Genomic DNA, 18022 nt, shown 5'->3' on the forward strand with positions numbered 1-18022 from the left:
TGCACTTGCCTTTGGACTGTTTGGCTTAAATTTGCTGTCGGATTTGTTTATGTTTATTATATGCAGCTTAACATTTAGCTTGTGGATTCATTTAGGCATACTGTAATTTTAAATACATTTTTGCTTTTTTTCTGGATTTTAAATAAAGTGTATACTAGCGTTCAAATAAATGTACTTTTTTTTTGCAGAGCATTCATGCATTACCCAAAAAAAATCCAATTACTTACACATATTCTATGAGAAGTGTTGCGAAAGCATTAGTCAAAGTGCACGAAAGAGCGAAGTAGATAGGACTAGCATATAAGTACTTAATATAAATACTCAACAGGCGTTATAGAAGTTTTGATACTCTAACAATTTAGGTGCTAAATCTTTTTTTGCTTTAAGGGAAGTTTATTAAAGAACTCTCAATTTAATCGAATAATAAAATGCAGTTAAATTTGTATTCAACCAATTTTAATTTTAAGTAAATGAAAAAGTCAATACATTTATAAACAAAAAAATTTAATTTTCATTTATAACAAAATTTATGAGAAATCGTATAAAAAAGAATTCCAATTCTTTGAAATCCATTTTTAATTATTTGCCAAGGAAGTGAAAAAATAGTATTATCTTTTGTTAGAGTATTGGGAGAGCTTTTGGCCAGCATACGTAATATATTGCCCTGGTGTATAAGCACACACATTACTCTAGATTATAACCCAATTTCGGCTTGTGCATCACTTTGGGAGCGCCACAACTAAAACGCAAACCATATATTTCATTCCCTTTGCAGTCAAAGGACCTCGAGGATATGCAAACCAAACTAAAAGCCAATGAGAAGCTGCTGGAACTACAGCTCTTTGGAATGTTCCTAGTCTTGGCTCTAATTAACAAGCATTTCACTTCGAGTTTGTGACTAGAGAAAATTAAATTTAAAAAGTGAAAAAAAATATACACATTTAAACTTAATTATATTTACATCTTTGGAATCGAAACTAGTTCAGGCTAAAAGTAAGATGTGCTAAAAGATTAACTGAAAGCGTTTTGGGTATGCGGCTGCTGTTGTCTCTACTGTTGCATGCAACATGGATGGTGAAAATCGGATTATTTTAAATGTTGGCGGCATAAGGTGAGTACAATATTGTTATTTCATTTATATATGCTTCGATTTCAGGATATAAATTAAAGTGAAATATTTATATATTTAATTGTTAGGTAAATTCAAGAATACTTTTGTCAATCGCTCTTCTTGATATCAACTCGCAAATCAAGCGACATTAAAAGTAAATTGAATCTTTGATGTAAATTGATAAAAATTGAATTTCCCTTGTGTTTGTTGGCTATAAAATTAAAAAGAGATTCCCCATTGGAAGTTTGTTGTACATATAATGCTGATGTGTTTACTTGTGATACATGTGAATGTGAGATAAAATTTCCTCTTCTGAGAATTCAATTTAATTTCATTTCTGTCAATGAATGTGCTCACTCGACTTTTACCTACTCTTAAACTCATTCATCAAATTTATGTAGAATGCCAAAGAGAAAAAAATGCCTGAAATAATTCAAACATTTGAAACCAAAAACTAAAAATCAAGTTAATTTTGTTGTTGGCAAAATAAGCTAGAACCCTTGCCACATTTTTTGGCAGACCGCAGTGTAAAATTAACTACATTGTTTTGCATGTATTTGCATTTTTGTTTCCAGTTGAGAGAATTTTCCAAAGTGATGGCATTTGCAAAACCGACCGCAAATTGAAAAACAAAAAATCAGACTTAAAGCAGAATGCAACATGATGTTAAATGATGGAAAAATGTACGTTTATGCATTTCATATAACGAAGCAATATTAAAATAAATATTCAGTGCAATAAATAACAAGATGACAGTAAAAGAGAAAATTAAATGTTATTTTATCAAACACATCGTTGCATAAAACTGATGCAGAGAATATCCAAACGTTTGTTTGGACAACTCATAAAGTATTTATGCCGTCCATTTGTATAATATTTGGACTGCGACGTCAATTCAACACAAATTATAGTGTCGCTGCTGTGACTTGGAGTATTGAAATCGCTACACGTTGCGTTAGCTGCTGTTCATGTGGAACATACACATACGAGAATGGGAGGGAATCTTGGTGAGTTGCTACCAAGTTTTGTCGATCCCGAGGGGTTGGGGTAAGTGCTGCAATATGTATATGTCACACCACTACAATGTTTGCCTAAGCATTGTGCACTACTGACTGACTGCAGTGTGTGTGTGTGTGTGTGTGTTGTCACAGCAAACGGAATGACTACGTGTCTGGGAGTTTCGGCCTCTCTGCACAGTACAGTACAGCAGAGCACAGGAGAAGCAGGCGGACCACATGCTTTGTAGCATACTTATACGGGTCAGAGCCGCGCGACTCTTTGCCTGACTGCATGGCATCATGCTGTCACATCGCAGATGTTTCTAGCTCAAATAATTCACACACACACATAGCATGTATTTCAGCTCCTTTGTGTGTGTGTGTGCACATGTCGCTAAAAGTTGTTTGCTATTTGTTAAAGTTTCACATTGAATAAAAGTTTTCGCTTAAACCTTTGCAAGCGCAACGTGATTTTGTTTGTGCATAAATATACTAAGAGTATTTATATCGATCTAAATATAAATTCATATTAAGTTAAGCATCGGCAAAAGCTGACTCAAATGCAGCATCATGCTGAGTTATCAAATTGAAAAATTTAGAAATTCATACACATATTCACTTTAAGCTGAATAAATTTATTATTAAGAGTTCTGCTAAGTTTGCAATTCAGATTTTATTTTATATATTTTGACTTAATAATCAATTAAGTTTTTCCTTTAACTACAATTATGTGTATTATTTATAAAGTTGTAAATCAATTTAATAGAACAAAGTCGAGGGTATTTATCTATCGGTCCCCTGAAATCTGTGTAGCTTCGTTTTCTTGTTGGGTTGCAAACTTTCACTTAATCATCATACGAAAATAATTCTCATTTTTGTCGTACTCATTGTATCTGTCTGTAAGTCTGTGTCGGGGCTGCGTGATTCTTATCATTGTGATTACGTGGTGCTCTCTTTGTCATAAAAAGCACAACGAATGGGCGGAGGAAGGGGCGGGGTGTTTTAGGTGCCAACGGCAGGGGAATGCCTTACATGATGGCCGCTCCATTGCTTCGCTCATCAGTGCAGACAATTGCGCTCTGATTGTATCTGTGCTATACAGCAACACAAATACACATACTTCTACACACACATACACAAACACACACACATACTCATACGGGCAATAAAGTTTTTGCTGTGGTTGCTTTCAACACAAATACATTATACTTAGTGGCGATGCTTACTGTTGTTGCTGCTGCTGTTGCTGTTGTTGATGTTGATGTTGCTCCATCCGTTGTCGCCATTTCTTTTCTCTCTCGACTTCTGCCGGCCTCTGCTTTGGAACAGCAACTTCTTTGCCTTTGAATCTTTGCTATTGTGTGCGAATTAAACGAAATGGCTAATGAAAAGTTTAACAGTCAATAAATAAAAGAGGGAGCCTCAAACGACTCAGAGTTGGGTAGAGTATAAGGTTGAGCAGAGGATGTTTTGTGTGTGGTGTTGACTTTATTAAAGATACAGATTGATTTTGGCTTAAAGTCACAGCAGTTTAACGCAATTGACTTTTCATATTTGCCACATTTTTAATTCAATAACGAGCTGTTCAATATATCTGCTTACGTTATTAATAATTTGGTATAATTTATTTGCAAGCTAAATGAATTACATTTGCTGTGAAAATCAATTTGTTTCAATTTAATTTTAATGCCATTTAAGTTGAACATTTATCTATACAACATGATTGCCATTTTAAAGTGATTAAAAATGTATAAACTAATTGTATTTATTGAATTTAATAGAAATTAAACTTTTTTCGTTTTAATTTTTGATTTTTCATTTGCCTGCTATTAATTATTAAAATTAATTATTCAACCACTGAAGTTTACTCTTTTATTTGTTAATACATTTCTAAATGAATTCATTTAATTTAAATCCTATTTGAATATTCATTTGAATAATATATAGTATGAGAATCATTTTAATTTAAAATTAAAGTTTCAAAACGTTAAATGAGATTAAAACACTCATTGCTATGCAAATAAAAGTTATTAAATTTGTCGTTCTTATTGAAAAGAAGAGAAAAAAACTCAATTCACGAACTAAATCATCTGCATTTTCCACTAACACCACTCGGTTTTCAATTTGGCGTTTAACAAAGCGTCAAAAAAAAGTGCTGACAAGGATCCTGCGGCAGACGATGTCGCAACAAAAAAAGAGGAGAAGAAAGAATTGCAAGAATTCGTGACATTTTGAGCGCTGAAGCAGCCGCTTAAAGCCAAGTGTCAGAAACAATGGCATAAGGCACAGCTTCAGAGACAAAGACAGTCCCAAAGACCATCAACAAAACAGCCGCGCATGACTTACATAAGAAGCTGGCTGCAGCAACAACAACGAAGACAACGAAGACAACGACAACAGCAAAGTGAAACAAAACCACAGTCAACAAGGAGCATCATTTAAAATCAACAGCTGTGCATTTCATTCGACAAAAAAGTAACAATGCAGAGAGTAACAAATTCATTGCATCCTGCTTATATTGACTACATTACGCCCTGTAATAATCATTAATGTATAAATTACAATATAGGAAATTCAGTATAGTTATGGGTATTTTGCTTATCCTACGTATGGATACCAAATCCATATTTTTGCTGAGTGTGTTATGCTTGCTATAAATCGAGAATAATTTCTTTTTACCAATGAATAAAATATAAACTAAAATATTTTGAATTTCCACAGATATATTAGTAATGAAAAAAATATGAATAAAATTAATTAAATCAATTATTCGTTAAGCAAATGCATATGCAATATTAGCTACACAAAGTGTAGAAGGGTATTTATAACTTTCTGCCTCCATAAAATGTATTCAACAGGCAGAAGGAGGGAGCTCTGACCCTATAAAATATATACATATATTCCTTATCAGCGTAAAGTATATATATTCTTTATATCAGAGACTAAAAATACAGAGATATTGATATCGGTCAAAATGGCTCTGTGGTACATACAATTATACCTAAAAATTGTAGAATTTATTAAATAAATTTTGCTATTATTCAAAATGGGTAACGGGTATCTCACAGTCGAGACAATTAAAGTATCTTTCTGACTTGTTTCTTTTTTACAGGGTATCACAATGACGAAAAAATGCCAGAAAATACGAGTAATAAATAACTTTGGGGTTGCTTTAATGTTTTATATTTGTTGTTTGGTGCTTTATTGTGGTTTGTATCTTTTTTTTTGTTTAAAATACTTATAGTAGCCTCTTGATATCGTCGCCAATGTGTTGCTTACGCTTCATTAACTTCGGGATATTTAATATACTTTCATATTGAATTTCCGTTGCGTTCTTTTTCGCCCTGTTGTCACTCTATCAAAGGTTCTTTAAACACCAGCGGTTAACCGCTTTGCTACAGTTTAGGGGCGTATTTTTGGGACACTTGGAAGTGATTTGTGGTAGAAATCGGAAAACAATTTTGCCGGAAGACGCGGAAGGGGCCATAAAATAAATAAAGTTTGTTTTGCCTGCTTATATTCTAGGTATTAGGTATACGCAGGCAAAACCAAGTTTTTTAGGTGCCAATCTGAGATGACACTTTGGAATTGTGAATTATTTAAAATTTGATGTGACAAAGAAAATTTAAAGAATGAATGAATTCAAAGCGTCGAAATAAAATCTTGAATCTCTCTTTAATGTGGCATGTATATATATTCTTGATCAACGTCGACAACCAAGACGATATACTAGTAGCCCTGTTCGTCTGTCTGTTCGCCACCTAAATCTCAGAGACTATAAGAGATCGAGATAAAATTTTTTGTCGACATCACTTATAAGGTTTGCACACACATCAAGTTTGTTTCACTTTTTTGCCATGGAACAGACAATACAAATTATAGTATATTTTATTCCTGAGAATTTGGATGCGATCGAAAAAAAATTGTAAAAGTTATTTGGGTAATACTTTTGTATGTATCTTGTATATTTTGTACACTATGGTATATTTTATACCAATATACCAAATATATATATATACTTATTTGTTTCACTGTTTTGCTTTCATTTGAGCATTTTACTTGTTTTCCTCACAAATATGATTTTATTGATGAACCAAAATTAATTATCTCAGTATCAGACAAACTCGTACATCATCAACTTCATTAAAATTTTATTGAGGCAAAAGGGATTCATCGCCTTTTTTCCAAATCCATTAGAGACCTACAATAGTACACCGAGTTAAATATAAAATTCTCTAAATTCTCATATCTGGGCTATATGGGCGGCAATGTTATGCTGTCAGTGGGCGGAAGTGGGAGGTGACTGAAAAAGTTACTTTCCTGACAGCTTCCGTTATACTTTGGGTTAACAGGAGCATTGTTGTTGGTGATGCTTTTTTTTGTAGATTGCTTGCGGGCGCAGCAGTTTTGTAGTCCGTGTTTATTTGTGAGGCATTTTTTGTAACGCACAAAGAGCAACAAAAGGATACACAGCCACAAAATCATGTTGTAAGCCTTGTCAGCTGGCGCACACATGTCTCCAGCCAACGTCCTTGTGCAAGAGTTGTGCTCATTCACCCCCGATCCCCTCCCCGCTCACCCCTCCCTCCTTTTGGTCTGTGTGTTTACGCTTGTGCGTGTGTTATTTTAACAGCAATTTTAATGAAGCGCAAAACCGTTGAAATACAATTTGTAAGGCAAGGCAAAACTCGGCGGTGGCAGCAACAGCAACAGCAACAACAACAACAGCAACAAAAAAAACAGACGAAATTTCTACTCAGAAGTCGGCTGAATGAAGGGGCTTCACTTTTAACCATGTCCCGCTGCCAACAGCAAATAAAAATGGCGCACAAACGCACTTTGGCCGCTGTACTCGTATTTTGGTTCATCTTTTGTTCGCGCGTTTTGTGCGAGTTAATTAAAAAGGGTTTTCCAAATGCCCCAGCTCCCTAGCAGGGACTCGTCATGTACACAAATATATATACATATACCGTTATGTAATTCATTATGGGAACCTCCCAAATGCAAAGGAACATTCACTTCTCCCAAACTTCAACGAAAAGCTAACGACGACTGCCACCGACTTGTGATGCGTTGGGAATATTCTTAAAATTCGATTATACCTTAAAGACTTCGTGGTGATGGTGGCGAGTACTAATGAAGTTACAACGGAAGACTTTTAAATCAAATTAATTATAAATTCCGTGCTCTGTAAATTGTAATTTATTTAAATAATATACAATTTAACAAGTGGAGAACTTATTTGGCGTTACAATGACATTCAAACGAAGCATGCAAAGTTGAATTGAAGTATCTGCCAAGAAGCAACGCTAGATGATATTTTGCAATTAGAAGCAAGATAGAACTTAAAGTAAAATCGTTTACATGGGTATTTAACAGTTAAACAGTTTTGGATTAAGCCTTCAACACACAAAGGTACAATTTCAGAATATCGTCTATTAGTATTATTATAGTATTATTATTAAATCTAGAAAACTGTTGAAGGTATGTAGTTTACAAGAATCAATATTATTGCAGATATAACCCCACATTATAACTAATTTAATATTAAATGCAACTATTAAATTAATTGCTCAATTGTGGTTTACTAATGTCAACTTTACAGAGTTCACAAAGTTATTATCACTGTATGGAAAGATTCTTAATAATTTGTATTTATTTTATGTCTGGAAACTTTCAAATAAAATCTATTGTAGTTAGAAGAGCTGCTAAGATATACACAAGTTCTATCATCATCTTTCACACCGTTCGCTTTCAAGTTTATTACCTGATGTCAGCTTTGTTGCTGCCTTTGTTGCCGACGTGTTTCTCATATTGCTAAGTGTCTGAAATTCAAAAGATGTGTAATGCGTATAGAGAGTCCTGTTGCCTCTGTTGCATGTCTCTTTGTTTGCTCGCCATGTTTGCTTTGTGCTTTGTTGTGTTGTGTTGTTTTGGGTTGGGTTGGCTTGTGTTGCGTTGTGTTGTGTTGTTTGCTGCTTTCAGTGTCTAGTGCTGCGCGGTTGCCTATGCAAATATTTGCAACAGTTAATAGCCAAGAGCGCTGCAATGCCGACTCATCAGCAGGATGGCGTCTAGCCTCGTGCCCTTCGGCAATGCCCCAGGAGCAAGGCGTTTCATGCCCACCCACATTCACTTTAGCGCACACCAACGAACGAACGAGCACACACATGCATATACACACACACAGATGTGTATGCACACATACACACATTCTTTCAAACGCACCCTTCACTTTCGCTTTGTTCACATTTCCGTATCCGCAGTCGCCTCGCACACATCTGCCAAATGGCGCATGCATTTGCGACATGTGTAAACAGCAAAAACAAATACAACAACATCGACATCCACATCTACTTTTCCAACAACAACTCCGATCCGTTTAGCTTTCGCTCGTACATTCATTTTGCAGTAGCTTCAATCATCGCCATTCTTTTTTAAATTTAAGTATATCGACATCAAGCCAAATACTTGTCTTTAGGGTAAAAGACGAGACAGATTTGATATGTATATATGTAAATAACTGAATTAATTTTATTTTGAGATGTTGCTTATCAAATGCAACTAGACAAATTCTTAAAACTTACATTAAAAACAAAATTTGTAAGTTTGTTTTTGGTAAGCTTTTATTGTTTATAAAATTGCATTCTCAGCTGTATTTCCTGTTGTCTATAAAACAAATAACCATATTTATTTTTGCTGCATTGGTAACTTTGGAGTACAGCTCTGATGTAAATCAGGTACTCAGAATGTATAAAAACATGAACCACCAAATTATAAAACAAGTAAGAAATTTACAGTCGAGTGTGGTCGACTGTGAGATGCCCTAAAGCTAAATATTATATATATATATATATATATATATATATATATATATATACTAAAAATATGCCAAAGGCTATTCTATGTGTGTTGATACATTATTACATTCAAAATATACCATAGAGTACAAAATATATCGGACTATCAGCCAAAGTACATACAAAAATATTTGCTCTAATAACGTCAACAATGTTTATATTACAAATCACAAATTACAATTATAGTTATTATTGTATATACTAAAATTCGACTCTAGCTTTAAAATGACAGTTGTTTTTTGATTTGTATCGATGGGGTGGAAGTGGGCGTGGCAACAATTTGAAACAAGTTTGATCTCCCTGCAAACGATCGAGCGATACAAATCATTAAAAAAATGTAAGAACAATGATTTTTGAGAATATTTAAAATAAGAGATAGCGCAGACTATTCTACTAATGCAGGTGCTTGAAGGATCCAAAATGACGGCGACAATCCAATAATCGGTGCATATACTTTCAGTAGCACGGATGGTGTAGATAGAAATACTTTTAGCAATGCTGTTACCAAGCACAGAATATCTGAGCACTGCCGCGCATAAGTTAAGGTTCAAGATTCGGCAAAATGAAATACTGCTGATAATTCATACTTGTATGCCACTCATTTATTGGACCCACTCATTCGGCATGACTTAGTCAACTAACTCTCACTCTTTCTACTTACGGATCTACTAATCGTGAGACAGCGATCTCTCAACCTCAACTGCGCTCTTCCCACGAGTCTTCACACTAAGAATTCGCATCACAATTGAAGGAAATGCAATACGGGTCATGTAAAAGATTGGTTAAGCGAGAGTAACACACTTGACCACACGATATTTAAAAGTATTTCTTTTTTGAAAGCTAAGGTCTTCAGTTCTATGCATTCTGAAAATTTGGTTGGCATCGAATAAAAATCTTCAAAGTCACAAAAGTCGTTGTGTTTATTCAAAATGTTTACCCGATATATCTTTCTGAATTGCTTAAATATTATTATTTGGTTATAGGTCTAATCATCATTTGAGCATATTTCAAGGGCTGTGATTTCCAAGCTCTCCACGATACCCCGGGAGCATCTTTATCTACATCGGCAAAGGCATATTTTCCGTTTAGATTACTGAAATTATATATAATATTATTAAGTGAAAGTAATGTTTCTAATAATTTCACATTATTACCTTATAAAACTATAACGACGAAACCACCAGCCAGAAGCATTGAATCTTGTGTAATCATTAACATACTTCATTCTATCAGCTGTTAAAAACACACAATTTGTTAGAAATTTCAGTCCATCTTCAGCATCGCCTGAAAATGTTCCCAGTTCTTCTATCATATAAGACCCTCTGTCGCCACCAATGGCAAAGTAACTGTATCTGGCATATCGTGTTTCGTTTTCAAAGTCCTCAAGGAGTATATACAATTCATGAGGTTGGGATTGTGTCAGCAAGTGAATCTTCTCAAGCCCAAGGAAAAACTCTCCTTCCAGATTTCCAAAACCTTCCTTGTACTCAGCCCATGTTCGATTGAAGTCGACGCTGCCATCTTTTCGTCGTTGTATTACAGTCCATCCAGTTCCAGCTTCGGCCAAATTCGATTCACATGAAACTATGAATGGCTGAGCTTTGGGGATTGTGATCATATGAAAGCCAGTTAATCTGCCGATACAGCTCGATGATTGTTCACTCTGTAGTTCATTGGTTTTAACATTTTCAGTTTGCAATTTCTTTATTTTGTCATCTTTCCACTGAATTTCTAATTTCATTGAAGATAATTCCATCTTACACTCATCAATAAGTTTTTGTTGAGTTTCACTTTTAATTTCAAGCGACTCATTAAATTTTGACCAAAGTTCAGATTGAATCTTATGTTGATTAATTAAATTCTGTTGATTTTGACTATGACTTTCACTTAACTTTATCAATTTGCTTTGCTGCTCCAGTTGCATATCTTTAGATTTCATCAATTCGTTTAAGTTTTTTATTGTTTCGGCTTGCACCTTAATTGTTTTCTGCAATTCGTAATGTTCCTGTGTCATTGTTGTGATCGTATTTACGTATTAAAGAAGCGGCTTTACGACTTGATAGCAATAAGTACTGCATTGATCATCCAATTCTTTTGAGATTGTGGGACACTGAGTACAATATTAATTTGGTTAGCTCAGTTAAATCTTTAATTCAATGGAGAGACATACCGAACAATTCACTTGAGATACAAACAATAATATTGCCAATAAAATTGTTCTACACAAAGAAATATTCATTTTAATTTTATACTCCTATTCAGCTCACAACTCAAAACACGACTGATTGTGGTAATTGTTTATATTGCATGTCTTATCGGTTCCATAATTTTTTTTGTGTTTGAAAGATGATCTTCGGGTCAAGTTTAATATTGATCCGCTCTCTGCTGAGATCATCAAATTGTGTGTTATTAGAAAACAACATGCAAACAACGATAATTGTAGCGATTAGAAAAATAGAATGAAGTCTATTTTATTTAGCATCAAAATGTAGATTGGTAAAAATTTCTACTTTGATATTAGTTTTTTTTGTACATATTTTTCTAATTTCATTTAAATATATTTTTATTTCTTTTCCAATCGTATATTATATACAAATTATATTTTTAAAAATACTATTAAACTGTGTGAATACGATTCGTTAACACCTTGTCAAGTAGCCAAATTTTGTACTTTCCAGCTTTTATGCAAACAGTCAACACAAAAAATATTATTTTCTATAAGAACAACTAATTGCAAATTTATTTGTTATATAAATAAATATATATAAATATAAAATTAGGTACATTTTTTGATTTATTAATATTTTTTAAGTTTTCATTTACATTTTGATACATTTTATTAATTAACTGGTCTAATCATCATGTGAGCAAATTTCATGGGACGCAATTTCCATTCGTTCCAATCCATGCTTGAAATATTCTTATCTGTATCGGTAAATGCGTAACGTCCATTTAGATTACTGAAATTGAATTCAATTATATCGTTTTTATTATTATCAATAATAACAAATTATTACCTCAAATAGCAACCGTTCTTCAAAAACCACCAGCCAGAATTATGCAATTTAGCGCAATCATTGGATTGAGGAAGTTTATTTACAGTTGAAAACTTTTCATTTTTGTGCGCACTCAAAGCATCACCAGCATTTCCTGAATATATTCCCAGTTCTTCTATCTTATAAAACTCTGTCTCGTTGCCAATGACAAAGTTATTGTATCTGGCATATCGTGTTTTATGTTCGAAGTCCCCAAGGAGTATATACAATTCATGAGGTTGAGATTGTGTTAGCAAGTGAAGTTTCTCAAGCCCAAGGAAGAATTCTCCACCCAGATCTCCAAAACCTTCTTTGTACTCAGACCACGTTCGATTGAAGTCGACGGTGCCATCTTTTCGTCGTTGTATTACAGTCCATCCAGTTCCAGCTTCAATCCAATTCGATTCACATGAAACTATGAATGGCTGAGCATCGGGAAGTGTGATCACATGAGTACCCGTCATTTTGCGGAGACAGCTTGACACATTGGTTTTTAAATTTTCAGATTTGGTTATTTTGTTATCTTTAGACTGGATTTCTGATTTCAGATTAGATAATTGCATCTGAAACTGGTCAATAAGTTTTCGCTGATTTTGATTGAGAGTTTTGAACGATTTGCTCAAATTTTCACAAAGATTTTCTTGATTACGATTACGCCTTTCACACGATTTATCAAATCTTGACTTAAGTTCCGATTGCATTTTATATTCATCAATAAGTTTTTGTTGATTTAGAGCGTGAGTTTCACTTAACTGAATCGATTTGTTTTGCTGCTCCATTTGCATATCTTTAGATTTTATCAATTCATTTAAGTTTTTTATTGTTTCGGCTTGCACCTTAATTGTTTGCTGCAATTCGTAATGTTCCTGTGTCATTGTTGTGATCGTATTTACGTATTGAAGAAGCGGCTTTACGACTTGATAGCAATAAGTACTGCATTGATCATCCAATTCTTTTGAGATTGTGGGACACTGAGTACAATATTAATTTGGTTAGCTCAGTTAAATCTTTAATTCAATGGAGAGACATACCGAACAATTCACTTGAGATACAAACAATAATATTGCCAATAAAATTGTTCTACACAAAGAAATATTCATTTTAATTTTATACTCCTATTCAGCTCACAACTCAAAACACGACTGATTGTGGTAATTGTTTATATTGCATGTCTTATCGGTTCCATAATTTTTTTTGTGTTTGAAAGATGATCTTCGGGTCAAGTTTAATTGATCCGCTGTCTACTGAGATCATCAAATTGGTTTTGTGGTATTAGAAAACAACGAGCAAACAACGATAATTGTAGCGATTAGAAAAATAGAATGAAGTCTATTTTATTCAGCATCAAAATGTAGATTGGTAAAAATTTCTACTTTGATATTAGTTTTTTTTTCATGTACATATTTTTCTAATTTCATTTAAATATATTTTTATTTCGTATCCACTCATATATATTATATACAAATGATATATTTAAAAATACTATTAAACTGTGTGAATACGATTCGTTAACACCTTGTCAAGTAGCCAAATTTTGTACTTTCCAGCTTTTATGCAAACAGTCAACACAAAAAATATTATTTTCTCTAAGAACAACCAATTGCAAATTTATTTATTATATAAATAAATATGTATAAATATTAAATTAGGTAGACTTTTTTATTTATTAATATTTTTTCAGTTTTTATTTACATTTTGATAAATATTTTTAATTAACTGGCCTAATCATCATGTGAGCAAATTTCATGGGACGCAATTTCCATTCGTTCCAATCCATGCTTGGAATATCCTTATCTCTATCCGTAAATGCGTAACGTCCGTTTAGATTACTGAAATTTAATTCAATTATATCGTTTTTAATATTATGAATAATAACAAATTATTACCTCGCATAGCAGCCTTTATTAAAAAACCACCAGCCAGAATTATAATTTTTAGCGCAAGGGTTGGAGCCACTATGATGAAATTTATTTACTGTTGAAAACTTTTTATTTTTGTGCGCACTCAGTGATTCACCAGCATTTCCTGAATATATTCCCAGTTCTTCTAACTTATAAAACTCTGTCTCGTTGCCAATGACAAAGTTATTGTATCTGGCATATCGTGTTTTATGTTCGAAGTCCCCAAGGAGTATATACAATTCATGAGGTTGAGATTGAGTTAGCAAGTGAAGTTTCTCAAGCCCAAGGAAGAATTCTCCACCCAGATCTCCAAAACCTTCTTTGTACTCAGCCCATGTTCGATTGAAGTCGACGCTGCCATCTTTTCGTCGTTGTATTACAGTCCATCCAGTTCCAGCTTCAATCCAATTCGATTCACATGAAACTATGAATGGCTGAGCATCGGGAAGTGTGATCACATGAATACCCGTCATTTTGCGGAGACAGCTTGACACATTGGTTTTTAAATTTTCAGATTTGGTTATTTTGTTATCTTTAGACTGGATTTCTGATTTCAGATTAGATAATTGCATCTGAAACTGGTCAATAAGTTTTTGTTGATTTTGATTGAGAGTTTTGAACGATTTACTCAAATTTTCATAAAGATTTTGTTGATTACGATTACGCCTTTGACACGATTTATCAATTCTTGACTTAAGTTCCGATTGCATTTTAGCGTGACTTTCACTTAACTGAATCGATTTGTTAAGCTGCATTAGTTGCATATCTTTAGATTTCATCAATTCGTTCAAGTTTTTTATTTTTTCGGCTTGCACCTTTATTGTTTGCTGCAATTCGTTTTGTTCCTGTGTCATTGTTGTGGTAGTATTTACGTATTGAAGAAGCGGCTTTACGACTTGATAGCAATAGAGACTGCATTGATCACCCAATTCTTTTGAGGCCATAAGACACTGAATGATATAATAATGATTTTCAAAAATTATTGAAATACATATATGTATTTTAATTGATATTCATACCGAACTATTAACTTGATATGCTATTAGCAATATTAAAAATATATTCACTTGAATAATATTCATTTTTATTTTTCACTCCGATTTGTTTCACAAGTAAACAGTAACTGAAAGCTTCTTATTCTCAAATGTTAATGGAAACCATTGTTGTTACATTATTACAACGCAGTGTTTATACAATCATTTATATAAATATTTGCAAATTACATTTCGCTTATATGGAATAGATTAACTTAGATATGGTTGTTGTTTTTCCTTTAGCTGATGATAGATTTATTTAATTTATATATTTCTTTAAACTGCCTGTATAGTATGAACAAAAATGATCGATAAATTATAATTAATAATTGTGCTTTGGCATAAATTAACAGAGACTTCGATAAACTGTTGCAAAAAATTTAGGGAAAAGTGTCGAAAATAATAAATTGTCTAATGTGAAATAAATCTATATTGCGAAATAATTATGTATATAGTGTTCAGTTACTATACAACAAAATGAATATACTTTATTTAATATCAAGTTCTCACAAATTTTAAACAAATTATTAGCAATTCAATTAAAAAAGAATTCTCTCTGGCTCACGAATAAGCCAAGTATTATGCTGGTATTATGCGTGTATATTTTCCTGCGTCTCAAATAAAGAGAGAATTAAGATGTTCGCCCGACTTAAGATGTCAGAATTGACGTCGAGGAACGAACGCCTTGATCTGCTTTAATCGTACTTGGGATGCTAATCCCCGTGGGCATGTCCTGTGGCTGCCAGTGCCTTTGTTAACAGCCCAATCCTATGCTGTTGCCGAGTTTGCTTTGTGTTTGTTTTTCGCTTATCTGCAGCTTGTCCGTGCCCATTTTCCAGTTAATGATCAAAGGGATGGTGTTGCCCCTTTTTTTTATTTCTCTCTCTACGTCTAGTCAGGTGGATTGTCAGTTCGTCGCCACGTTTTAAGCGCATCTTTTTTTTATTAGGTGTTTGCCATTCACTCATTTAGACCTTTTGGCAGAGCCATAACAACGTAATCGAGTGTATACAATGCGATAAAGTCGAATTGCTAGCACTTAATACTGCTGCAAAAGCAAAAACAAGAAAAAAAAAAAGAAAACGAAAATGTTTCGGCAAATTGGCCAACTTTGCGCATTTTTTTTTTTGGCTTTGCACGTCCTTTGACTGCCCTTGCAAGCACCTTCTGCTCCTGCATCGCTCGAACTAATGAAGTGCCAAATACTAAGTTATAGTTGCGTCCCATAGGCATCATAATTGTAATTGGCCCGACCATCCGAGTATGTTACGTTCCATGTCCACGCAAACGATGCCGAGATACGCATAATTATAGCAGGCGCAATGCATGAAAATGGCTTCTTTTACGCCCTTTATAAAGATTACTTGGTTAAGTGCCTTGTAATGTTGGGTATGCAAGACTTTTAAGAATACAAATAGTTGATGAAATATATAAAAAATAAAGAGGAATGATAATATGAGTAGTTAATAAACAATAAAAATATAATACGTACTTAATATGTAATAAATAAATGTAACTAAACAAATAAAAGATGGAAAACTAATATTATATTACACTAATATAAGTAATCATCTTGTTATGAATATTTGAAAAACGTATATTTTATAAAATCTAGGAGTAATAAAAGATGTATTGGAATTCAATTAACGTCACCTATTTTTTATTATCCCTTATTTATTATATTACGTTATATTTTATTATATTATATTATATTACATAATTCTTTAAGGCACTGTTTACGTGATATCTTTAAGTCGTGAGAGTTTCTCTCTTTGACCGGACTTTATATTCGCCCGTCCATATTAGAGACATTTAGTGCGCATTAGGCGATGTTTTTTTTTTTGAAAAATGCTTTTCAATTATGCTTTGTGCTCTTGTCCTCTGGATGGAAGGAGGCAGACAGAGAAAGAGAGAGGGAGAGAGCAACATTCCGCAACGCTTCGCTGTACCTGTGCACTCGGCTCATTGCGCACGGCTGCGCTTTTGGCAGCCTCGCCATGCTCTCCATCATCATCCTCATCCACATTGTCGTACACGTTGTCGTTGTCGTTGGCGTCCTCGTCCTCGTCCTCGTCTTCGTCCTCATCCGCATCCGCATCCTCTTTGGCCGTGTCCTTTTCGAGGTGGTTTGGAATCGTTTATAATTTTCATAGTATTCATTGTGGCAATTTTTAGTTTTTTGTTGATAGTGTTTCATATCTGAATATGCATGAAATTGGCATTGTTCAAAATCAATTTAAAAGGCTGCCGGTAAAAGCAATTTCGCATACGCCATGTGTGCGCGATATTTGCTGGGAAAGCGGGTTATTTAAATATATTGCATTTGCATTTGCTTTTCCCAGGGTATTTAGGGATGCCAATGCTCAAATGGCATGAAAACTGTTGAAGTGGAATAAAAACTGGCATCTTACGACGAGGCTTGCCTGATGGATACTCTGTACTGATAATTTAAGTAGCATTGTCTTTAAAATTCGCCAACTTAATATGCAAATTAACATGTTATTTAATGAAAATATTCATAGTTGTATAGGTAGAACTACTAAACTAATATACCCCATTGTTTTGTTATCCCCTCTATAGATAGATTTTATATAATCGAACTAAATTCAATAACCTTCCAGCTGGATAAAATTAAAATCGATTTAAATTGATAAATCGTTTGCTAGCATGCAAAACAAGATTCTTTAAGTTATTTTTTTCTTGTTTCAAATCATTAGTTTTGTTACAAAGAAAATCACTTAGCATTGAGGCAAGTTATTTCAGCCACCTGTAAACTTGGCTTATAAATAAATCAAATGTGTAATCCCAAAGGCACTTTCAAATAAATTGTATTTACAGCAAGGAGTCGGAGCAAGTAAAATGCCGCTTTCAATTTACTGCTATTGCAAAAGGCGAAAGACAAATTTTAAATAAATTGCCAACAAATGCTCTTATTCAATTGTGTAACAACAACTAAAACAAGGACGACAAAAATAAAATAAAATAAAATAAAATAAGCTGCAAGTTTGCAGCTGCAGACCGCAAAGCACTTGACACGCTCAGCTGATGTCCAATATAATGCAAAAACTTTCGGACGCACGATA

At 33.7% G+C, this 18022-nt stretch overlaps 2 protein-coding genes across 9 annotated transcripts in view; one reads left to right on the top strand and one right to left on the bottom strand.

Annotated features, from left to right (window-relative positions):
• Window positions 1–781: 781 nt before the first annotated feature.
• Window positions 782–18022, top strand: part of LOC117563255 (potassium voltage-gated channel protein Shaw) — a 38544-nt gene continuing 21303 nt past the window's right edge. For 2 of the 4 annotated variants that reach the window (XM_034241473.2, XM_034241474.2), the window contains exon 1: window positions 785–1111. In XM_034241473.2, coding sequence (XP_034097364.1) covers window positions 1068–1111 — 44 coding nt within the window. In that variant the 5' untranslated portion in view covers window positions 785–1067. Of the gene's footprint in view, window positions 1112–18022 lie in introns of all 4 variants that reach the window. The other 2 variants (XM_052002450.1, XM_034241477.2) reach the window with 2 other exon arrangements.
• Window positions 9872–15042, bottom strand: LOC117563257 (ficolin-1-like). 5 transcript variants are annotated; one of them, XM_052002455.1, is made up of 4 exons: window positions 14925–15042; window positions 14721–14855; window positions 10124–10944; window positions 9872–10062 (listed from the first exon to the last, which is right to left on the bottom strand). In XM_052002455.1, the coding sequence occupies exons 1-4, from the start codon at window positions 14985–14987 to the stop codon at window positions 9939–9941; spliced, it is 1143 nt and encodes a 380-aa protein (XP_051858415.1). In that variant the 5' UTR covers window positions 14988–15042; the 3' UTR covers window positions 9872–9938. The 5 variants fall into 5 exon arrangements, 4 of the variants coding, with proteins under 4 accessions (XP_051858415.1, XP_051858411.1, XP_051858414.1 ...); XM_052002451.1 differs by lacking the exon at window positions 10124–10944 and having other exon boundaries at window positions 13891–14855; XM_052002454.1 differs by lacking the exons at window positions 9872–10062; window positions 10124–10944 and adding an exon at window positions 11741–11929 and having other exon boundaries at window positions 13891–14855.

This window comes from Drosophila albomicans, chromosome 2L (assembly GCF_009650485.2).
Source record: "Drosophila albomicans strain 15112-1751.03 chromosome 2L, ASM965048v2, whole genome shotgun sequence".
Classification (NCBI taxonomy): Eukaryota; Metazoa; Arthropoda; class Insecta; order Diptera; family Drosophilidae; genus Drosophila; species Drosophila albomicans.